Source organism: Nansenia antarctica (genome assembly GCF_963989245.1).
Source record: "Nansenia antarctica genome assembly, chromosome: 1".
Taxonomy (NCBI): domain Eukaryota; kingdom Metazoa; phylum Chordata; class Actinopteri; order Argentiniformes; family Microstomatidae; genus Nansenia; species Nansenia antarctica.
In genome coordinates this window covers 69,987,590-70,012,546 of record NC_137674.1, presented here as the reverse complement: position 1 = coordinate 70,012,546, position 24,957 = coordinate 69,987,590, and the positions used below count along the sequence as shown (strand labels likewise).

At 45.6% G+C, this 24,957-nt stretch overlaps 4 protein-coding genes across 4 annotated transcripts; all 4 read left to right on the top strand.

The window, feature by feature from the left end:
- Window positions 1-12,187: 12,187 nt before the first annotated feature.
- On the top strand, window positions 12,188-13,045 carry LOC308152628 (polyadenylate-binding protein 1A-like; the record flags this gene model as incomplete). Its single annotated transcript, XM_080525655.1, has 1 exon — window positions 12,188-13,045. One exon carries the CDS (start codon window positions 12,188-12,190, stop codon window positions 13,043-13,045), a length of 858 nt encoding a protein of 285 aa, XP_080381781.1.
- Window positions 13,046-15,902: 2,857 nt separating this feature from the next.
- LOC308152621 (polyadenylate-binding protein 1A-like) lies at window positions 15,903-16,760 on the top strand (the record flags this gene model as incomplete). Its single annotated transcript, XM_080525645.1, has 1 exon — window positions 15,903-16,760. The coding sequence occupies one exon, from the start codon at window positions 15,903-15,905 to the stop codon at window positions 16,758-16,760; it is 858 nt and encodes a 285-aa protein (XP_080381771.1).
- Window positions 16,761-19,617: 2,857 nt separating this feature from the next.
- Window positions 19,618-20,475, top strand: LOC308152613 (polyadenylate-binding protein 1A-like; the record flags this gene model as incomplete). Its single annotated transcript, XM_080525630.1, has 1 exon — window positions 19,618-20,475. The coding sequence occupies one exon, from the start codon at window positions 19,618-19,620 to the stop codon at window positions 20,473-20,475; it is 858 nt and encodes a 285-aa protein (XP_080381756.1).
- Window positions 20,476-23,683: 3,208 nt separating this feature from the next.
- LOC308152602 (polyadenylate-binding protein 1A-like) lies at window positions 23,684-24,541 on the top strand (the record flags this gene model as incomplete). The annotated part of the gene is made up of 1 exon (XM_080525619.1): window positions 23,684-24,541. The coding sequence occupies one exon, from the start codon at window positions 23,684-23,686 to the stop codon at window positions 24,539-24,541; it is 858 nt and encodes a 285-aa protein (XP_080381745.1).
- Window positions 24,542-24,957: the final 416 nt, after the last annotated feature.

The following is a 24,957-nucleotide window of genomic DNA, read 5'->3' as shown; positions in this document are numbered from 1 at the left end:
CGCACTTACACCCGACCTGTGGCACGCCTGATTGAGCTCCCTCAAATTACAAAGGACACTATCACCTCATACCTCACGCTGCTAGAGCAGCCTAGCCAGTGTGCCTTCCATAGTTAAATGAAACCGAGGGTTTCATGGGGCGGCTGTTATGAAGGCCCACAATTTAGAGCCAGTTAGTTTCCCCAAATCAGCCCTATTTTGCCCCTGTTATTTCCTTAATTATTTTCCATACTATTCATGTACGTTTTCATGAAGGTGTATGTATTGTTATTGTAATTGTATAAGTTCTGTCTTAGATTTGTTCAGTATTGTGCAAGCGCCAGATTAGTGGGCGTGGTTTTGATTGGCGTACGTGACTTGATGTATGTCCGGTTGGTGTCTATAGCGACGGAAGTGGTCTGTGCGTTAGAGTGACGAGAGTGAGAAGGAGAAGGAGAAGGAGCCCGAGGTGGAGATAGAGTACATCACAGAGGAACCAGAGATCTTCGACCCCAACTTCATCTTCTTCAAGAGGATCTTCGAGGCCTTCAAGCTGACAGACGATGTGAAGAAGAGTTCGGAGTTTTAGTGAGTTAACAGCGCTAGCCCCGTTTAGCTGTGTCACCGTTAGCCAGCCTTGCTAGCCGCCGGCTGCTAACGTTGGCGCATAGCGAGACCAAAGCCAAACAAAGCCGTCGCCTCCGAGGTGGATTGCGACCGACCGCTAACACCACCGGAGCTGACCGTGGACCACCGGACCTGAACCATTCACACCTCGTCGTTTGCTACGAAGAAGCCCCTTTCCCTTCGAATTGCAACGTCACTCCCCCCCCTTGTCTGCTGCCTTCCTCGAGTCGCATGCGGGCTCCGACCAGGCCTCAACGCGCTCATTTTCAGTCCGGGACTCTAAGCCTTTTCAGGCCAGGTACTGTGTGTGAGTGAGTGAGTGAGTGTGTGTGTGGCCGGCGGGGAGGGAGTATATTGGGATGTATATATAAGTTGTATAAATAAATGTGTTTGTTTATATTTGATACATTGCTGTGTGTTTAGTTGTCTGTATTGTTTAGTTTAACAGCAAATCTAGTATTGGGTTTAAGTATTGTCTTATCGTGTGATTAACTGAGTTATAGCTTGTATTATAATATATTATATATATAAAACTGTGATATGCTAGTCTAAAGGGTTGCTGGCGCCCCCTGCCTCTATCCTCCTACACTGCCGATTTAGCTCAGAGTTAGTTAGATAACCAGCCCTTCCTAAAATTCTACAGTCCTTTAGCTACTCCCTGGTTACAGAAGACATCAACAAAACCGAGCAGGAAATCGTGTACATTGTGTCGGTGTCGAGCAACGGAGAGGTTAGCTCAGATTTCCTTGGATTAATTAATCTGGGGGTGAAGCGATCAGCACAGGACATAGTATGCATTGTATCTATTTTGCAGGGCAGCCAAACTACAGAAACTACGAACCAACATTGTAGCTCTGCTACAGAAAGTACAGGAGGACTTTGACATAAACACAGATGATGAACTGGACGCTTACATAGAAGACTTGCTCACCGAAGAATGAACAGAGACAAACACAGACAAAGAGTCTTCACTCAGTTCCTTACTTGCAAGACAGCTCTCCACTCTATTTTATTCTAGACTCTGGTTGGTCTGTGCTTCCGTTCATATAGGGTGAGGGTGTCCATGTTTGTGGGGCAAAAGGTGTGGCCGATACATGCACAGTTCCCTGAGCATCTGAGGATGACCTCTGTTTGGTTTGTTTTTTATAAAACTGCAGTATCTTTATCTTTCTGTTTCTGTTAAGTTAGCATCTCCATCCTCTCTGGGTTTGTACAGGTTTTATGGTGGTCCGACTGAGACTAGCCCATTAGCGTGTAGCGCATGTCTCATTTTAGTCCTTTTATATAGCCGTTATGTATGCTAATCTGTATTAAACCAAGAAGTCTTGATTGACTGTGGAACAAAACAGTCTTGAATAGGTTATCCCAGTATTCCCAGCCCAGCCCAGTTCTAAAGCTTATCAGGTTTACCATCTCTCTTTGTGTATTGAATAAATCACTTTGAACAGTCACAAGCTTGCTTTTCCAACAGTGGATGTCCTACCCATGTGCTTTGCTTTTGCTCTGCATTAAGTCCAATACTGTTCAAGTTCCTCAGTTTACTATCTGTTTATTGGAAACTTGCTGTGGATTTGGGTGATTTATGGAAGTTAAGCTGAAGCCCATGTATTTTTCTTTTCGTTCACAGTGAATTGTGCTTTTCAAATTCTTCAGCCAGTGTTCAAGCATGATAGTCCAATGGATTCCACCTTTGCTGTCACATTACATTTCAATTTCTATGGTTTCACTGAGCTTTCTTTTTTGTAACCAAACCTGATGTGATGTATATTGCTCAGATTTTTTAGATCTCTATTCCTAGTCAGAAAATGGGATTTCTTGTTCAGAAGAGGCATGTTGTGGATTTGTCACCTCCGTTTCAGACATCATATTAAGGTTTTCCCATAGATTCCTCTAGTTCTGTTAGAATGCAATGAATATAACCCAGGCAGTTTTTTTCCACTGGCTCCTGGAGGACCCTCTTCCACAGCACCTGGCCACTCAGGTGAGTCTACACGCATCCCTTCACCAAGTCAAATACTGAGTCTTTATTGCGATAATGGGCACAAGCTTAATACTGCTTTGTTAGGCTTTCTTTTTACGGCTTATTTCATTGGACGGACTCCACTGGCTCCTGGAGGACCCTCTTCCACAGCACCTGGCCACTGACCGCAGACAGGGCCACCACACTGTACTCTGAGTGAGGGATGGGGAGAGAGAAACAGAGAAGGTATGAACAAAAGGGAAAGAGATGCAAAGAAAGCATAGAGAACAGAGAGAAAAAGAGCAAGAGAAAGAGGGAAGGGGAAGGAGCAGGAGGAAGTGGGAAAGAGGATGGGGAGAGAGAAAGGAGAGAGTAATACAGGTGGGTTGGATTTATTGCATGTTTACAGTAAAATAGTGTGTCTCAGCAGCTTACCTGGACTAGCAGGATTAAATATGGAGATTAATATTACATAATGACAGATAGCCCACTGTGGTGTACGGGGGTTAGAGGAAGAGGGACATGAGAGAGGAAAACAATAAATATCAACGCTTTCTCCAAACCCCAATAATTTCCTTCAACAGCAGAGGCCAGTAGGGATGTCAAGTGGCATCCGTATTAACATGCCAAACAGGGGCGGCCAACTTGGCGACGATGATGACGACATACCTAGTAACCAGATGAAGACGACCACTGGCAGCAATATGCTGCAGTCACGGGTGAGCAAGCAATCCTATAGTCAGGGGTGCACATAACTGGTGCGCCAGTGCGCATGCGTCGCCAAAATGCATGCTGCGCGGCAGATCAGCCGCATGAAGGCGCTCTTGCGCACCAACAGCTGGAACCGCTGGTAGAGGAATTTACTTCCTAAAAATCCAACTGCTAACTGCTGACTGCTGCATCACTGAGGCACCCGACGAGCCGTCAAAATGTCCAAGAAGCAAGCCCCACTAAGTAATTATTTTGGTGTTCCGCCACCTCCTAAAAAAAAAACACCAGACTGAGCCATTACCTGAGCTGCACAGAAAACTTGCATTTGTTGAAAAGTGGCTGCAGGATGTCGGCTGGCTAATGGCTAATGATGAGCGCACCGTGATGTGGTGCAAAATATGCCGTGAGCATCCCCATCTGGCCGATAAAAGCAACGCTTTTTATTTGGGGACAAAGAATTTCAGTCATCCACCGTTTGATAAGCATGAGAAAAGCAAAGAGCACATTAAGATAGTTGAAACTATTGATAACAGGAGCAGCCAGGATCGCAGTCGCCCGCTTGACAGGTGGCAGGACAACATTAGTGAAGAACAGCGTCAAGGACTGTGTAATATATTTCTCCTGGCCTTTCACAAAGCGAAACATGCACGCCCAATGCGTTCATTTGAAGAGGACATTCCTCTATTCGAGAGGCTTGGAGTTAATGTCGGGAGTGCATATCATACACGAGAAGCAGGGTCCCGCATCGTGCAGACTATCGCACAGACAATCAGCTCGGAACTGTTTAAGAAATTAAAAGCAGCAGAATTCTGGGGTCTGCTCTTTGACGGATCAGAAGACATCAACAAAACCGAGCAGGAAATCGTGTACATTGTGTCGGTGTCGAGCAACGGAGAGGTTAGCTCAGATTTCCTTGGATTAATTAATCTGGGGGTGAAGCGATCAGCACAGGACATAGTATGCATTGTATCTATTTTGCAGGGCAGCCAAACTACAGAAACTACGAACCAACATTGTAGCTCTGCTACAGAAAGTACAGGAGGACTTTGACATAAACACAGATGATGAACTGGACGCTTACATAGAAGACTTGCTCACCGAAGAATGAACAGAGACAAACACAGACAAAGAGTCTTCACTCAGTTCCTTACTTGCAAGACAGCTCTCCACTCTATTTTATTCTAGACTCTGGTTGGTCTGTGCTTCCGTTCATATAGGGTGAGGGTGTCCATGTTTGTGGGGCAAAAGGTGTGGCCGATACATGCACAGTTCCCTGAGCATCTGAGGATGACCTCTGTTTGGTTTGTTTTTTATAAAACTGCAGTATCTTTATCTTTCTGTTTCTGTTAAGTTAGCATCTCCATCCTCTCTGGGTTTGTACAGGTTTTATGGTGGTCCGACTGAGACTAGCCCATTAGCGTGTAGCGCATGTCTCATTTTAGTCCTTTTATATAGCCGTTATGTATGCTAATCTGTATTAAACCAAGAAGTCTTGATTGACTGTAGAACAAAACAGTCTTGAATAGGTTATCCCAGTATTCCCAGCCCAGCCCAGTTCTAAAGCTTATCAGGTTTACCATCTCTCTTTGTGTATTGAATAAATCACTTTGAACAGTCACAAGCTTGCTTTTCCAACAGTGGATGTCCTACCCATGTGCTTTGCTTTTGCTCTGCATTAAGTCCAATACTGTTCAAGTTCCTCAGTTTACTATCTGTTTAATGGAAACTTGCTGTGGATTTGGGTGATTTATGGAAGTTAAGCTGAAGCCCATGTATTTTTCTTTTCGTTCACAGTGAATTGTGCTTTTCAAATTCTTCAGCCAGTGTTCAAGCATGATAGTCCAATGGATTCCACCTTTGCTGTCACATTACATTTCAATTTCTATGGTTTCACTGAGCTTTCATTTTTGTAACCAAACCTGATGTGATGTATATTGCTCAGATTTTTTAGATCTCTATTCCTAGTCAGAAAATGGGATTTCTTGTTCAGAAGAGGCATGTTGTGGATTTGTCACCTCCGTTTCAGACATCATATTAAGGTTTTCCCATAGATTCCTCTAGTTCTGTTAGAATGCAATGAATATAACCCAGGCAGTTTTTTTCCACTGGCTCCTGGAGGACCCTCTTCCACAGCACCTGGCCACTCAGGTGAGTCTACACGCATCCCTTCACCAAGTCAAATACTGAGTCTTTATTGCGATAATGGGCACAAGCTTAATACTGCTTTTTAGGCTTTCTTTTTACGGCTTATTTCATTGGACGGACTCCACTGGCTCCTGGAGGACCCTCTTCCACAGCACCTGGCCACTGACCGCAGACAGGGCCACCACACTGTACTCTGAGTGAGGGATGGGGAGAGAGAAACAGAGAAGGTATGAACAAAAGGGAAAGAGATGCAAAGAAAGCATAGAGAACAGAGAGAAAAAGAGCAAGAGAAAGAGGGAAGGGGAAGGAGCAGGAGGAAGTGGGAAAGAGGATGGGGAGAGAGAAAGGAGAGAGTAATACAGGTGGGTTGGATTTATTGCATGTTTACAGTAAAATAGTGTGTCTCAGCAGCTTACCTGGACTAGCAGGATTAAATATGGAGATTAATATTACATAATGACAGATAGCCCACTGTGGTGTACGGGGGTTAGAGGAAGAGGGACATGAGAGAGGAAAACAATAAATATCAACGCTTTCTCTAAACCCCAATAATTTCCTTCAACAGCAGAGGCCAGTAGGGATGTCAAGTGGCATCCGTATTAACATGCCAAACAGGGGCGGCCAACTTGGCGACGATGATGACGACATACCTAGTAACCAGATGAAGACGACCACTGGCAGCAATATGCTGCAGTCACGGGTGAGCAAGCAATCCTATAGTCAGGGGTGCACATAACTGGTGCGCCAGTGCGCATGCGTCGCCAAAATGCATGCTGCGCGGCAGATCAGCCGCATGAAGGCGCTCTTGCGCACCAACAGCTGGAACCGCTGGGAGAGGAATTTACTTCCTAAAAATCCAACTGCTAACTGCTGACTGCTGCATCACTGAGGCACCCGACGAGCCGTCAAAATGTCCAAGAAGCAAGCCCCACTAAGTAATTATTTTGGTGTTCCGCCACCTCCTAAAAAACCCCCACCAGACTGAGCCATTACCTGAGCTGCAAAGAAAACTTGCATTTGTTGAAAAGTGGCTGCAGGATGTCGGCTGGCTAATGGCTAATGATGAGCGCACCGTGATGTGGTGCAAAATATGCCGTGAGCATCCCCATCTGGCCGATAAAAGCAACGCTTTTTATTTGGGGACAAAGAATTTCAGTCATCCACCGTTTGATAAGCATGAGAAAAGCAAAGAGCACATTAAGATAGTTGAAACTATTGATAACAGGAGCAGCCAGGATCGCAGTCGCCCGCTTGACAGGTGGCAGGACAACATTAGTGAAGAACAGCGTCAAGGACTGTGTAATATATTTCTCCTGGTCTTTCACAAAGCGAAACATGCACGCCCAATGCGTTCATTTGAAGAGGACATTCCTCTATTCGAGAGACTAGGAGTTAATGTCGGGAGTGCATATCATACACGAGAAGCAGGGTCCCGCATCGTGCAGACTATCGCACAGACAATCAGCTCGGAACTGTTTAAGAAATTAAAAGCAGCAGAATTCTGGGGTCTGCTCTTTGACGGATCAGAAGACATCAACAAAACCGAGCAGGAAATCGTGTACATTGTGTCGGTGTCGAGCAACGGAGAGGTTAGCTCAGATTTCCTTGGATTAATTAATCTGGGGGTGAAGCGATCAGCACAGGACATAGTATGCATTGTATCTATTTTGCAGGGCAGCCAAACTACAGAAACTACGTGTTTCAGTATGTCTTTTATTCAACTGCGGTTCCTTCCGCTCACGCCCACATACAACAACCGGGTCGTACATGTAACATTATCAGGTCACCCCTAGGTGTCCCTGTAACACAGGCTACTAACATATGCCTATATGTAACATCTCCTTTCCTTTAGCTGTTTGCAAATTACATGCTTGCATCTCCGTCTGCAATTCCATTGACAATAACAATCCCAAACAACAACAATAGCATTACAACTTTGCATTATTTCCCTTTTTTTTTTTTTTTTTTCCAAAGTCATAAGTCCAGTCGTTGTGGCGGCCGTGACAGGCGACCACTCCGTGAGTAGACACCCTGGCCTGCCGTGGCAGGATCCCCCGGCGTCGCCGGTGCCCTTGGTGTACGAGGATGTACCTCGCCGCCTGTCTCCCCCCGACTTGAGACAATCCGTGTCTCGGCTGAGGCAGTCTCCCCAGCGACCTGGGTCTGGTCAGGACTGCTCCGCTCAGGCCGTAGAATGTCTGTCTGTTGCGCTTGAGCTGAGCGCTCTGCAACACGCAGATCCACTCGGTTGCGTCTGTACAGTGTGCCGTCCACATCCACCACGAACGAGCGGGGACCATCAATGCTGACACGCTCATCACGCGCTGCAAAGCTCAGTTTGCACGTTATGGGCAGCCAGAGAGGGTGGTCTCGGACAACGGCCCACAGTTTGCATGCGAACGGTTCAGGAAGTTTGCAGCGAGCTGGGGGTTTGCCCATGTCACATCCTCACCCCGACATCCTCGATCCAACGGCAAGGCTGAGTCGGCCGTTAAGATTGTCAAGTCACTCTGCAAGCGGGCGAAATTGGATGGCACGGATGCGTGGATGGCCATCCTTCACTGGCGCAACACACCCACAGAGGGGTTGGACAGCAGCCCGGCCCAGCGCTTAATGGCACGCAGGCTCAAAACTTCACTGCCCGTCGCGGACAGCCTGCTTCTACCACGTGTGGTGGACGGAGTGGCAGAGAAGCTGCGGTGGAAACGGCGGGTCGCCAAGTCATTCTATGACACGTCTGCCAGAGACCTTCCAGAGCTGGATGTTGGAGATCACATTAGGATGAGGCCTCTGCCAGGTGATCGCACAGGGCGGTGGCGACGAGGCCAGTGCCTCCAGAGAGTCGCTCCCCGCTCGTTCGTGGTGGATGTGGACGGCACACTGTACAGACGCAACCGAGTGGATCTGCGTGTTGCAGAGCGCTCAGCTCAAGCGCAACAGACAGACATTCTACGGCCTGAGCGGAGCAGTCCTGACCAGACTCAGGTCACTGGGGAGACTGCCTCAGCCGAGACACGGATTGTCTCAAGTCGGGGGGAGACAGGCGGCGAGGTACATCCTCGTACACCAAGGGCACCGGCGACGCCGGGGGATCCTGCCTCTGACACCATGTGTCAGTATGTCTTTTATTCAACTGCGGTTCCTTCCGCTCACGCCCACATACAACAACCGGGTCGTACATGTAACATTATCAGGTCACCCCTAGGTGTCCCTGTAACACAGGCTACTAACATATGCCTATATGTAACACTACGAACCAACATTGTAGCTCTGCTACAGAAAGTACAGGAGGACTTTGACATAAACACAGATGATGAACTGGACGCTTACATAGAAGACTTGCTCACCGAAGAATGAACAGAGACAAACACAGACAAAGAGTCTTCATTCAGTTCCTTACTTGCAAGACAGCTCTCCACTCTATTTTATTCTAGACTCTGGTTGGTCTGTGCTTCCGTTCATATAGGGTGAGGGTGTCCATGTTTGTGGGGCAAAAGGTGTGGCCGATACATGCACAGTTTGTACCCATAGAAATCCTTGATGTTATATCTACATTTCTATATGCAAATAATGTTAACTACTCATTGTTACCTGAAGGGCTGTAGCTAGCAGTGTATGTTGTACAGAGTTTGGGTTGTTCACCCATGTTGGGGTTCAGGAGACCTTCGCTAAGAGATGTATTTGGTGCACTCTGAACCACATACAGTATGGAGTGAATAGATATTCGGAGGAGAAAAGTATTTTGCACATATTTACTATATATATCAGAAGCACTGTTTTCATCAAAGACCCTAAAGAAGCAATGCATTTCTTATGATAGATAGATAGATAGTTTATTAGTCACACGACCAAAGCCGGTGGAATTTGTTCTCGCTGCCTGCTCTGCGCTGACTCGGTCAATAATGTGTAGTGAATTAAATGACTAGTTAGTTAGTGAAATCAAACTCATATATCGCAAACATAATGGGCATTTTTATCTTGTGGCCATCCACAATTATATGAATTGATTTAAGAAACATAATGACTGATTGCGTTGATGTCAATATTGAAATTTTTTCAGAATAATAATGAGCAACTAGAAACTGTATGTGTATTGCATTATTTATGCTTTTCTGAATAACATTTTCGTATTCAGGTACATCCCTAGTTTCAAATCGTATTGTTTGTTCCCAGATCTATAAACACAGAGATGTTTTGATGTTTGATGACGGCTACAGAATAGCGATCCCTTTTCAATAATGTGTAGTAAATGAAATGACTAGTTAGTGAAATCAAAGTCGACGCCTACCAGCCTGCTCCACCGTCTGGATACGTCATGGCTCCCGTTCCACAGCCCCAGACCTGTGGTGGTACTACCTACTACCTCACCAACCAGCTGGATCAACTGAGACCTCCTCCTGGCTGGGCCACACAGAGTGTGCAACCTCAGTACTTCCAGAACATGCCCTCCTACATCATGCCTCACTACCCACAGCAGCACATGGCTCCTCCCCAGCTCCAGGTCCCCATGCAGCAGCAGCAGCAACCTGCTTCGCTGACTGCCTCCATGCAGGCCGCCACTCCTCCTGAGGAGCGGAAACAGCTGCTGGGTGAGTCTACTTTACGATCTTTAGATCCCCCATTAGCTATACTGTATAATAACTGTTACTGATTTGTTTGATTCTCCATCCCTCCAGGTGAGCATCTCTTCCAACTTATCAAGGAAACTCACCCCAGTCTAGCTGCCAAGGTCACAGGGATGCTGCTGGAGATGGACAACGAAGAACTTCTCTACATGCTGGAGGCTCCAGAGTTCCTGAGCTCCAAGGTGGATGCAGCGGTCGCTGCGCTGCAGGCACACTGGTCCCAGGTCCCCATGCAGCAGCAGCAGCAGCCTGCTTCGCTGACTGCCTCCATGCTGGCCGCCACTCCTCCTGAGGAGCGGAAACAGCTGCTGGGTGAGTCTACTTTACGATCTTTAGATCCCCCATTAGCTATACTGTATAATAACTGTTACTGATTTGTTTGATTCTCCATCCCTCCAGGTGAGCATCTCTTCCAACTTATCAAGGAAACTCACCCCAGTCTAGCTGCCAAGGTCACAGGGATGCTGCTGGAGATGGACAACGAAGAACTTCTCTACATGCTGGAGGCTCCAGAGTTCCTGAGCTCCAAGGTGGGTGATGCGGTCGCTGCGCTGCAGGCACACTGGGCTAAGGAGGCTGCACAGAAGTCTGACCCCCGACCAGCTTGAGTTCAATGAGACTAAGACAAGGGATGGAAATCCAGACATTTAAAACCTACTCCTACAACATTTAAACATCTTTTAACATAGAACAGCTTTTGCTATATTTTTTGATATTACAGTATTAATAAATTATTTCATTACCAAATGAACAAAATGTACTCTGCTATGTCTGAGTGTCCTTTACTGTGTCAGTGATCAGAATATCAACAGTGTGGTCCTGTAGAGAGAGACTTGATAGCTCTGCATTTTGGATTGTACATTTTGGAAAGTCATTTGGAAAGTCATTAAATACCGCTGACTGTGATCAATTCTCAAACTATCTTCAGAGGCCAATACATCTCTGTGCTTCTAGATCTGGGCCAAACAATAACATTTGAGATCAGCAAGATTTGTTTACCTCTATTTGATTAATCTCATTTTGGAAAACTAAGTAAGAGCTTTTATTCAAGTGCAGTGGGCTCATTTATTATACAGTATACAATCGTTCAATCATTTGTTATACACTATAAAAAAAATCCATTCTGTTTGCAAGATAGGACTTTGATTTCACTAACTAGTCATTTCATTTACTACACATTATTGAAAAGGGATCGCTATTCTGTAGCCGTCATCAAACATCAAAACATCTCTGTGTTTATAGATCTGGGAACAAACAATACGATTTGAAACTAGGGATGTACCTGAATACGAAAATGTTATTCAGAAAAGCATAAATAATGCAATACACATACAGTTTCTAGTTGCTCATTATTATTCTGAAAAAATTTCAATATTGACATCAACGTAATCAGTCATTATGTTTCTTAAATCAATTCATATAATTGTGGATGGCCACAAGATAAAAATGCCCATTATGTTTGCGATATATGAGTTTGATTTCACTAACTAACTAGTCATTTAATTCACTACACATTATTGACCGAGTCAGCGCAGAGCAGGCAGCGAGAACAAATTCCACCGGCTTTGGTCGTGTGACTAATAAACTATCTATCTATCTATCATAAGAAATGCATTGCTTCTTTAGGGTCTTTGATGAAAACAGTGCTTCTGATATATATAGTAAATATGTGCAAAATACTTTTCTCCTCCGAATATCTATTCACTCCATACTGTATGTGGTTCAGAGTGCACCAAATACATCTCCTAGCGAAGGTCTCCTGAACCCCAACATGGGTGAACAACCCAAACTCTGTACAACATACACTGCTAGCTACAGCCCTTCAGGTAACAATGAGTAGTTAACATTATTTGCATATAGAAATGTAGATATAACATCAAGGATTTCTATGGGTACACAGTTGAGAATGTGATGATGTAACAAACGAGGACCACACAACTGGGGTTCTAGAACCAGTTCTAGTGTAAACAACAGTGTTATCATTTAAATGACCTGCAATTCCTCTGCATAGAGCACACATTTGATTATTATCAAGAATATCCAAAGCTAAAATATTAGGGTTAGGAGAAGTTTTCTAACATAACTAAATATGGCCTGTATGTTGTATGTTGGAGATCTCCACCAGGATACCACTGAGACAATGTTGGATGAGAAATTCAGCTCTGCAGGTGCAACTACCATCCGAGTGTGCAGGGACAAGATCACCCAACGATCCTTGGGGTATGCCTATGTCAACTTTCAACAGCACGCTGATGCAGAGCTTGCTCTGGAAACGATGAACTTTGATGACCTCCAAGGAAGACCTATGCGCATCATGTGGTTTCAGCTTGACCCTTCACTGAGGAAGAGTGGGGTAGGCAATGTTTTCCTCAAGAACTTGGAGGAATCTATTGACAGCCAGGCCCTCTACGACACGTTTTCTACATTTGGAAAGGTCCTTTCCTGTAAGGTGGTTTGTGATGAGAATGGCCAATCTAAAGGCCATGCCTATGTGCAATATGAGTGCCAGGAGGCTGCTGAGAGAGCCATTAAGAGGCTGAATGGCATGCTGTTCAATGACAAACCAGTGTTTATTGGACACTTCAAATCTAACAAAGAACGAGAGGCTGAACATGGAGCCAGGGCCAGAGAGTTCACCAATGTGTACATAAAAAACCATGGCAAGGATATGGATGACCAAAAACTGAAGGAAAAGTTTGAAATATATGGACCAACCCAGAGAGTCCGGGTCATGACTGATGTCAAGGGTCAGTCCAGGGGTTTCGGTTTTGTTTGCTTCGAAAGGCATGAGGACGCCCAGAAGGCTGTCGACGACATGAATGGTCAGAACATTGACGGGAGAAAGGTCTACGTGGGCCGTGCCCAGAAGAGAAGAGAGCGCCAGACCGCGCTGAAGCACCGGTTTGAACACATGAAGCATGAGCGTATGACCAGATACCAGGTTTGTGGCCTCCAGTTCTCTGATACTAACACAGAAGTTGATACTATTTACACATAGTTATTGTTGATGTATTTGAGGTATGAAAAACATCTCACTAAACAGGTTTTTTCGCTTACCAGGGTTTCAATCTGTACGTGAAGAACCTGGATGATGGCTGGGACGATGAGCGTCTGCACCGAGCGTTCTCCTCCTTCGGAACAATCACCAGTGCGAAGGTGATGATGGAAGGTCAACGCAGCAAGGGCTTCGGCTTCGTGCGCTTCTCCTCCCCCGAGGACGCCACCAAGGCCATGACTGAGATGAACGGCCGCGTCGTGGCCAACAAGCCGTTGTATGTGGCCCTGGCCCGGAGCAGGAAGGACCGCCAAGCACACCAACAGGCGTTTATCACAGAAGAGTACAGTGTCTGCGGCATGCCCGACCTAGTCATCGACCCCTACCAGCCTGCTCCACCGTCTGGATACGTCATGGCTCCCGTTCCACAGCCCCAGACCTGCGGTGGTACTACCTACTACCTCACCAACCAGCTGGATCAACTGAGACCTCCTCCTGGCTGGGCCACCCAGAGTGTGCAACCTCAGTACTTCCAGAACATGCCCTCCTACATCATGCCTCACTACCCACAGCAGCACATGGCTCCTCCCCAGCTCCAGGTCCCCATGCAGCAGCAGCAGCAGCCTGCTTCGCTGACTGCCTCCATGCTGGCCGCCACTCCTCCTGAGGAGCGGAAACAGCTGCTGGGTGAGTCTACTTTACGATCTTTAGATCCCCCATTAGCTATACTGTATAATAACTGTTACTGATTTGTTTGATTCTCCATCCCTCCAGGTGAGCATCTCTTCCAACTTATCAAGGAAACTCACCCCAGTCTAGCTGCCAAGGTCACAGGGATGCTGCTGGAGATGGACAACGAAGAACTTCTCTACATGCTGGAGGCTCCAGAGTTCCTGAGCTCCAAGGTGGATGCAGCGGTCGCTGCGCTGCAGGCACACTGGTCCCAGGTCCCCATGCAGCAGCAGCAGCCTGCTTCGCTGACTGCCTCCATGCTGGCCGCCACTCCTCCTGAGGAGCGGAAACAGCTGCTGGGTGAGTCTACTTTACGATCTTTAGATCCCCCATTAGCTATACTGTATAATAACTGTTACTGATTTGTTTGATTCTCCATCCCTCCAGGTGAGCATCTCTTCCAACTTATCAAGGAAACTCACCCCAGTCTAGCTGCCAAGGTCACAGGGATGCTGCTGGAGATGGACAACGAAGAACTTCTCTACATGCTGGAGGCTCCAGAGTTCCTGAGCTCCAAGGTGGATGATGCGGTCGCTGCGCTGCAGGCACACTGGGCTAAGGAGGCTGCACAGAAGTCTGACCCCCGACCAGCTTGAGTTCAATGAGACTAAGACAAGGGATGGAAATCCAGACATTTAAAACCTACTCCTACAACATTTAAACATCTTTTAACATAGAACAGCTTTTGCTATATTTTTTGATATTACAGTATTAATAAATTATTTCATTACCAAATGAACAAAATGTACTCTGCTATGTCTGAGTGTCCTTTACTGTGTCAGTGATCAGAATATCAACAGTGTGGTCCTGTAGAGAGAGACTTGATAGCTCTGCATTTTGGATTGTACATTTTGGAAAGTCATTTGGAAAGTCATTAAATACCGCTGACTGTGATCAATTCTCAAACTATCTTCAGAGGCCAATACATCTCTGTGCTTCTAGATCTGGGCCAAACAATAACATTTGAGATCAGCAAGATTTGTTTACCTCTATTTGATTAATCTCATTTTGGAAAACTAAGTAAGAGCTTTTATTCAAGTGCAGTGGGCTCATTTATTATACAGTATACAATCGTTCAATCATTTGTTATACACTATAAAAAAAATCCATTCTGTTTGCAAGATAGGACTTTGATTTCACTAACTAGTCATTTCATTTACTACACATTATTGAAAAGGGATCGCTATTCTGTAGCCGTCATCAAACATCAAAACATCTCTGTGTTTATAGATCTGGGAACAAACAATACGATTTGAAACTAGGGATGTACCTGAATACGAAAATGTTATTCAGAAAAGCATAAATAATGCAATACACATACAGTTTCTAGTTGCTCATTATTATTCTGAAAAATTTTCAATATTGACATCAACGTAATCAGTCATTATGTTTCTTAAATCAATTCATATAATTGTGGATGGCCACAAGATAAAAATGCCCATTATGTTTGCGATATATGAGTTTGATTTCACTAACTAACTAGTCATTTAATTCACTACACATTATTGACCGAGTCAGCGCAGAGCAGGCAGCGACAACAAATTCCACCGGCTTTGGTCGTGTGACTAATAAACTATCTATCTATCTATCATAAGAAATGCATTGCTTCTTTAGGGTCTTTGATGAAAACAGTGCTTCTGATATATATAGTAAATATGTGCAAAATACTTTTCTCCTCCGAATATCTATTCACTCCATACTGTATGTGGTTCAGAGTGCACCAAATACATCTCCTAGCGAAGGTCTCCTGAACCCCAACATGGGTGAACAACCCAAACTCTGTACAACATACACTGCTAGCTACAGCCCTTCAGGTAACAATGAGTAGTTAACATTATTTGCATATAGAAATGTAGATATAACATCAAGGATTTCTATGGGTACACAGTTGAGAATGTGATGATGTAACAAACGAGGACCACACAACTGGGGTTCTAGAACCAGTTCTAGTGTAAACAACAGTGTTATCATTTAAATGACCTGCAATTCCTCTGCATAGAGCACACATTTGATTATTATCAAGAATATCCAAAGCTAAAATATTAGGGTTAGGAGAAGTTTTCTAACATAACTAAATATGGCCTGTATGTTGTATGTTGGAGATCTCCACCAGGATACCACTGAGACAATGTTGGATGAGAAATTCAGCTCTGCAGGTGCAACTACCATCCGAGTGTGCAGGGACAAGATCACCCAACGATCCTTGGGGTATGCCTATGTCAACTTTCAACAGCACGCTGATGCAGAGCTTGCTCTGGAAACGATGAACTTTGATGACCTCCAAGGAAGACCTATGCGCATCATGTGGTTTCAGCTTGACCCTTCACTGAGGAAGAGTGGGGTAGGCAATGTTTTCCTCAAGAACTTGGAGGAATCTATTGACAGCCAGGCCCTCTACGACACGTTTTCTACATTTGGAAAGGTCCTTTCCTGTAAGGTGGTTTGTGATGAGAATGGCCAATCTAAAGGCCATGCCTATGTGCAATATGAGTGCCAGGAGGCTGCTGAGAGAGCCATTAAGAGGCTGAATGGCATGCTGTTCAATGACAAACCAGTGTTTATTGGACACTTCAAATCTAACAAAGAACGAGAGGCTGAACATGGAGCCAGGGCCAGAGAGTTCACCAATGTGTACATAAAAAACCATGGCAAGGATATGGATGACCAAAAACTGAAGGAAAAGTTTGAAATATATGGACCAACCCAGAGAGTCCGGGTCATGACTGATGTCAAGGGTCAGTCCAGGGGTTTCGGTTTTGTTTGCTTCGAAAGGCATGAGGACGCCCAGAAGGCTGTCGACGACATGAATGGTCAGAACATCGACGGGAGAAAGGTCTACGTGGGCCGTGCCCAGAAGAGAAGAGAGCGCCAGACCGCGCTGAAGCACCGGTTTGAACACATGAAGCATGAGCGTATGACCAGATACCAGGTTTGTGGCCTCCAGTTCTCTGATACTAACACAGAAGTTGATACTATTTACACATAGTTATTGTTGATGTATTTGAGGTATGAAAAACATCTCACTAAACAGGTTTTTTCGCTTACCAGGGTGTCAATCTGTACGTGAAGAACCTGGATGATGGCTGGGACGATGAGCGTCTGCACCGAGCGTTCTCCTCCTTCGGAACAATCACCAGTGCGAAGGTGATGATGGAAGGTCAACGCAGCAAGGGCTTCGGCTTCGTGCGCTTCTCCTCCCCCGAGGACGCCACCAAGGCCATGACTGAGATGAACGGCCGCGTCGTGGCCAACAAGCCGTTGTATGTGGCCCTGGCCCGGAGCAGGAAGGACCGCCAAGCACACCAACAGGCGTTTATCACAGAAGAGTACAGTGTCTGCGGCATGCCCGACCTAGTCATCGACCCCTACCAGCCTGCTCCACCGTCTGGATACGTCATGGCTCCCGTTCCACAGCCCCAGACCTGCGGTGGTACTACCTACTACCTCACCAACCAGCTGGATCAACTGAGACCTCCTCCTGGCTGGGCCACCCAGAGTGTGCAACCTCAGTACTTCCAGAACATGCCCTCCTACATCATGCCTCACTACCCACAGCAGCACATGGCTCCTCCCCAGCTCCAGGTCCCCATGCAGCAGCAGCAGCAGCCTGCTTCGCTGACTGCCTCCATGCTGGCCGCCACTCCTCCTGAGGAGCGGAAACAGCTGCTGGGTGAGTCTACTTTACGATCTTTAGATCCCCCATTAGCTATACTGTATAATAACTGTTACTGATTTGTTTGATTCTCCATCCCTCCAGGTGAGCATCTCTTCCAACTTATCAAGGAAACTCACCCCAGTCTAGCTGCCAAGGTCACAGCGATGCTGCTGGAGATGGACAACGAAGAACTTCTCTACATGCTGGAGGCTCCAGAGTTCCTGAGCTCCAAGGTGGATGCAGCGGTCGCTGCGCTGCAGGCACACTGGTCCCAGGTCCCCATGCAGCAGCAGCAGCCTGCTTCGCTGACTGCCTCCATGCTGGCCGCCACTCCTCCTGAGGAGCGGAAACAGCTGCTGGGTGAGTCTACTTTACGATCTTTAGATCCCCCATTAGCTATACTGTATAATAACTGTTACTGATTTGTTTGATTCTCCATCCCTCCAGGTGAGCATCTCTTCCAACTTATCAAGGAAACTCACCCCAGTCTAGCTGCCAAGGTCACAGGGATGCTGCTGGAGATGGACAACGAAGAACTTCTCTACATGCTGGAGGCTCCAGAGTTCCTGAGCTCCAAGGTGGATGATGCGGTCGCTGCGCTGCAGGCACACTGGGCTAAGGAGGCTGCACAGAAGTCTGACCCCCGACCAGCTTGAGTTCAATGAGACTAAGACAAGGGATGGAAATCCAGACATTTAAAACCTACTCCTACAACATTTAAACATCTTTTAACATAGAACAGCTTTTGCTATATTTTTTGATATTACAGTATTAATAAATTATTTCATTACCAAATGAACAAAATGTACTCTGCTATGTCTGAGTGTCCTTTACTGTGTCAGTGATCAGAATATCAACAGTGTGGTCCTGTAGAGAGAGACTTGATAGCTCTGCATTTTGGATTGTACATTTTGGAAAGTCATTTGGAAAGTCATTAAATACCGCTGACTGTGATCAATTCTCAAACTATCTTCAGAGGCCAATACATCTCTGTGCTTCTAGATCTGGGCCAAACAATAACATTTGAGATCAGCAAGATTTGTTTACCTCTATTTGATTAATCTCATTTTGGAAAACTAAGTAAGAGCTTTTATTCAAGTGCAGTGGGCTCATTTATTATACAGTATACAATCGTTCAATCATTTGTTATACACTATAAAAAAAATCCATTCTGTTTGCAAGATAGGACTTTGATTTCACTAACTAGTCATTTCATTTACTACACATTATTGAAAAGGGATCGCTATTCTGTAGCCGTCATCAAACATCAAAACATCTCTGTGTTTATAGATCTGGGAACAAACAATACGATTTGAAACTAGGGATGTACCTGAATACGAAAATGTTATTCAGAAAAGCATAAATAATGCAATACACATACAGTTTCTAGTTGCTCATTATTATTCTGAAAAATTTTCAATATTGACATCAACGTAATCAGTCATTATGTTTCTTAAATCAATTCATATAATTGTGGATGGCCACAAGATAAAAATGCCCATTATGTTTGCGATATATGAGTTTGATTTCACTAACTAACTAGTCATTTAATTCACTACACATTATTGACCGAGTCAGCGCAGAGCAGGCAGCGACAACAAATTCCACCGGCTTTGGTCGTGTGACTAATAAACTATCTATCTATCTATCATAAGAAATGCATTGCTTCTTTAGGGTCTTTGATGAAAACAGTGCTTCTGATATATATAGTAAATATGTGCAAAATACTTTTCTCCTCCGAATATCTATTCACTCCATACTGTATGTGGTTCAGAGTGCACCAAATACATCTCCTAGCGAAGGTCTCCTGAACCCCAACATGGGTGAACAACCCAAACTCTGTACAACATACACTGCTAGCTACAGCCCTTCAGGTAACAATGAGTAGTTAACATTATTTGCATATAGAAATGTAGATATAACATCAAGGATTTCTATGGGTACACAGTTGAGAATGTGATGATGTAACAAACGAGGACCACACAACTGGGGTTCTAGAACCAGTTCTAGTGTAAACAACAGTGTTATCATTTAAATGACCTGCAATTCCTCTGCATAGAGCACACATTTGATTATTATCAAGAATATCCAAAGCTAAAATATTAGGGTTAGGAGAAGTTTTCTAACATAACTAAATATGGCCTGTATGTTGTATGTTGGAGATCTCCACCAGGATACCACTGAGACAATGTTGGATGAGAAATTCAGCTCTGCAGGTGCAACTACCATCCGAGTGTGCAGGGACAAGATCACCCAACGATCCTTGGGGTATGCCTATGTCAACTTTCAACAGCACGCTGATGCAGAGCTTGCTCTGGAAACGATGAACTTTGATGACCTCCAAGGAAGACCTATGCGCATCATGTGGTTTCAGCTTGACCCTTCACTGAGGAAGAGTGGGGTAGGCAATGTTTTCCTCAAGAACTTGGAGGAATCTATTGACAGCCAGGCCCTCTACGACACGTTTTCTACATTTGGAAAGGTCCTTTCCTGTAAGGTGGTTTGTGATGAGAATGGCCAATCTAAAGGCCATGCCTATGTGCAATATGAGTGCCAGGAGGCTGCTGAGAGAGCCATTAAGAGGCTGAATGGCATGCTGTTCAATGACAAACCAGTGTTTATTGGACACTTCAAATCTAACAAAGAACGAGAGGCTGAACATGGAGCCAGGGCCAGAGAGTTCACCAATGTGTACATAAAAAACCATGGCAAGGATATGGATGACCAAAAACTGAAGGAAAAGTTTGAAATATATGGACCAACCCAGAGAGTCCGGGTCATGACTGATGTCAAGGGTCAGTCCAGGGGTTTCGGTTTTGTTTGCTTCGAAAGGCATGAGGACGCCCAGAAGGCTGTCGACGACATGAATGGTCAGAACATCGACGGGAGAAAGGTCTACGTGGGCCGTGCCCAGAAGAGAAGAGAGCGCCAGACCGCGCTGAAGCACCGGTTTGAACACATGAAGCATGAGCGTATGACCAGATACCAGGTTTGTGGCCTCCAGTTCTCTGATACTAACACAGAAGTTGATACTATTTACACATAGTTATTGTTGATGTATTTGAGGTATGAAAAACATCTCACTAAACAGGTTTTTTCGCTTACCAGGGTGTCAATCTGTACGTGAAGAACCTGGATGATGGCTGCGACGATGAGCGTCTGCACCGAGCGTTCTCCTCCTTCGGAACAATCACCAGTGCGAAGGTGATGATGGAAGGTCAACGCAGCAAGGGCTTCGGCTTCGTGCGCTTCTCCTCCCCCGAGGACGCCACCAAGGCCATGACTGAGATGAACGGCCGCGTCGTGGCCAACAAGCCGTTGTATGTGGCCCTGGCCCGGAGCAGGAAGGACCGCCAAGCACACCAACAGGCGTTTATCACAGAAGAGTACAGTGTCTGCGGCATGCCCGACCTAGTCATCGACCCCTACCAGCCTGCTCCACCGTCTGGATACGTCATGGCTCCCGTTCCACAGCCCCAGACCTGTGGTGGTACTACCTACTACCTCACCAACCAGCTGGATCAACTGAGACCTCCTCCTGGCTGGGCCACCCAGAGTGTGCAACCTCAGTACTTCCAGAACATGCCCTCCTACATCATGCCTCACTACCCACAGCAGCACATGGCTCCTCCCCAGCTCCAGGTCCCCATGCAGCAGCAGCAGCAGCCTGCTTCGCTGACTGCCTCCATGCTGGCCGCCACTCCTCCTGAGGAGCGGAAACAGCTGCTGGGTGAGTCTACTTTACGATCTTTAGATCCCCCATTAGCTATACTGTATAATAACTGTTACTGATTTGTTTGATTCTCCATCCCTCCAGGTGAGCATCTCTTCCAACTTATCAAGGAAACTCACCCCAGTCTAGCTGCCAAGGTCACAGGGATGCTGCTGGAGATGGACAACGAAGAACTTCTCTACATGCTGGAGGCTCCAGAGTTCCTGAGCTCCAAGGTGGATGCAGCGGTCGCTGCGCTGCAGGCACACTGGTCCCAGGTCCCCATGCAGCAGCAGCAGCAGCCTGCTTCGCTGACTGCCTCCATGCTGGCCGCCACTCCTCCTGAGGAGCGGAAACAGCTGCTGGGTGAGTCTACTTTACGATCTTTAGATCCCCCATTAGCTATACTGTATAATAACTGTTACTGATTTGTTTGATTCTCCATCCCTCCAGGTGAGCATCTCTTCCAACTTATCAAGGAAACTCACCCCAGCCTAGCTGCCAAGGTCACAGGGATGCTGCTGGAGATGGACAACGAAGAACTTCTCTACATGCTGGAGGCTCCAGAGTTCCTGAGCTCCAAGGTAGATGCAGCGGTCGCTGCGCTGCAGGCACACTGGTCCCAGGTCCCCATGCAGCAGCAGCAGCAGCCTGCTTCGCTGACTGCCTCCATGCTGGCCGCCACTCCTCCTGAGGAGCGGAAACAGCTGCTGGGTGAGTCTACTTTACGATCTTTAGATCCCCCATTAGCTATACTGTATAATAACTGTTACTGATTTGTTTGATTCTCCATCCCTCCAGGTGAGCATCTCTTCCAACTTATCAAGGAAACTCACCCCAGTCTAGCTGCCAAGGTCACAGGGATGCTGCTGGAGATGGACAACGAAGAACTTCTCTACATGCTGGAGGCTCCAGAGTTCCTGAGCTCCAAGGTGGATGATGCGGTCGCTGCGCTGCAGGCACACTGGGCTAAGGAGGCTGCACAGAAGTCTGACCCCCGACCAGCTTGAGTTCAATGAGACTAAGACAAGGGATGGAAATCCAGACATTTAAAACCTACTCCTACAACATTTAAACATCTTTTAACATAGAACAGCTTTTGCTATATTTTTTGATATTACAGTATTAATAAATTATTTCATTACCAAATGAACAAAATGTACTCTGCTATGTCTGAGTGTCCTTTACTGTGTCAGTGATCAGAATATCAACAGTGTGGTCCTGTAGAGAGAGACTTGATAGCTCTGCATTTTGGATTGTACATTTTGGAAAGTCATTTGGAAAGTCATTAAATACCGCTGACTGTGATCAATTCTCAAACTATCTTCAGAGGCCAATACATCTCTGTGCTTCTAGATCTGGGCCAAACAATAACATTTGAGATCAGCAAGATTTGTTTACCTCTATTTGATTAATCTCATTTTGGAAAACTAAGTAAGAGCTTTTATTCAAGTGCAGTGGGCTCATTTATTATACAGTATACAATCGTTCAATCATTTGTTATACACTATAAAAAAAATCCATTCTGTTTGCAAGATAGGACTTTGATTTCACTAACTAGTCATTTCATTTACTACACATTATTGAAAAGGGATCGCTATTCTGTAGCCGTCATCAAACATCAAAACATCTCTGTGTTTATAGATCTGGGAACAAACAATACGATTTGAAACTAGGGATGTACCTGAATACGAAAATGTTATTCAGAAAAGCATAAATAATGCAATACACATACAGTTTCTAGTTGCTCATTATTATTCTGAAAATTTTTCAATATTGACATCAACGTAATCAGTCATTATGTTTCTTAAATCAATTCATATAATTGTGGATGGCCACAAGATAAAAATGCCCATTATGTTTGCGATATATGAGTTTGATTTCACTAACTAACTAGTCATTTAATTCACTACACATTATTGACCGAGTCAGCGCAGAGCAGGCAGCGACAACAAATTCCACCGGCTTTGGTCGTGTGACTAATAAACTATCTATCTATCTATCATAAGAAATGCATTGCTTCTTTAGGGTCTTTGATGAAAACAGTGCTTCTGATATATATAGTAAATATGTGCAAAATACTTTTCTCCTCCGAATATCTATTCACTCCATACTGTATGTGGTTCAGAGTGCACCAAATACATCTCCTAGCGAAGGTCTCCTGAACCCCAACATGGGTGAACAACCCAAACTCTGTACAACATACACTGCTAGCTACAGCCCTTCAGGTAACAATGAGTAGTTAACATTATTTGCATATAGAAATGTAGATATAACATCAAGGATTTCTATGGGTACACAGTTGAGAATGTGATGATGTAACAAACGAGGACCACACAACTGGGGTTCTAGAACCAGTTCTAGTGTAAACAACAGTGTTATCATTTAAATGACCTGCAATTCCTCTGCATAGAGCACACATTTGATTATTATCAAGAATATCCAAAGCTAAAATATTAGGGTTAGGAGAAGTTTTCTAACATAACTAAATATGGCCTGTATGTTGTATGTTGGAGATCTCCACCAGGATACCACTGAGACAATGTTGGATGAGAAATTCAGCTCTGCAGGTGCAACTACCATCCGAGTGTGCAGGGACAAGATCACCCAACGATCCTTGGGGTATGCCTATGTCAACTTTCAACAGCACGCTGATGCAGAGCTTGCTCTGGAAACGATGAACTTTGATGACCTCCAAGGAAGACCTATGCGCATCATGTGGTTTCAGCTTGACCCTTCACTGAGGAAGAGTGGGGTAGGCAATGTTTTCCTCAAGAACTTGGAGGAATCTATTGACAGCCAGGCCCTCTACGACACGTTTTCTACATTTGGAAAGGTCCTTTCCTGTAAGGTGGTTTGTGATGAGAATGGCCAATCTAAAGGCCATGCCTATGTGCAATATGAGTGCCAGGAGGCTGCTGGGAGAGCCATTAAGAGGCTGAATGGCATGCTGTTCAATGACAAACCAGTGTTTATTGGACACTTCAAATCTAACAAAGAACGAGAGGCTGAACATGGAGCCAGGGCCAGAGAGTTCACCAATGTGTACATAAAAAACCATGGCAAGGATATGGATGACCAAAAACTGAAGGAAAAGTTTGAAATATATGGACCAACCCAGAGAGTCCGGGTCATGACTGATGTCAAGGGTCAGTCCAGGGGTTTCGGTTTTGTTTGCTTCGAAAGGCATGAGGACGCCCAGAAGGCTGTCGACGACATGAATGGTCAGAACATCGACGGGAGAAAGGTCTACGTGGGCCGTGCCCAGAAGAGAAGAGAGCGCCAGACCGCGCTGAAGCACCGGTTTGAACACATGAAGCATGAGCGTATGACCAGATACCAGGTTTGTGGCCTCCAGTTCTCTGATACTAACACAGAAGTTGATACTATTTACACATAGTTATTGTTGATGTATTTGAGGTATGAAAAACATCTCACTAAACAGGTTTTTTCGCTTACCAGGGTGTCAATCTGTACGTGAAGAACCTGGATGATGGCTGCGACGATGAGCGTCTGCACCGAGCGTTCTCCTCCTTCGGAACAATCACCAGTGCGAAGGTGATGATGGAAGGTCAACGCAGCAAGGGCTTCGGCTTCGTGCGCTTCTCCTCCCCCGAGGACGCCACCAAGGCCATGACTGAGATGAACGGCCGCGTCGTGGCCAACAAGCCGTTGTATGTGGCCCTGGCCCGGAGCAGGAAGGACCGCCAAGCACACCAACAGGCGTTTATCACAGAAGAGTACAGTGTCTGCGGCATGCCCGACCTAGTCATCGACCCCTACCAGCCTGCTCCACCGTCTGGATACGTCATGGCT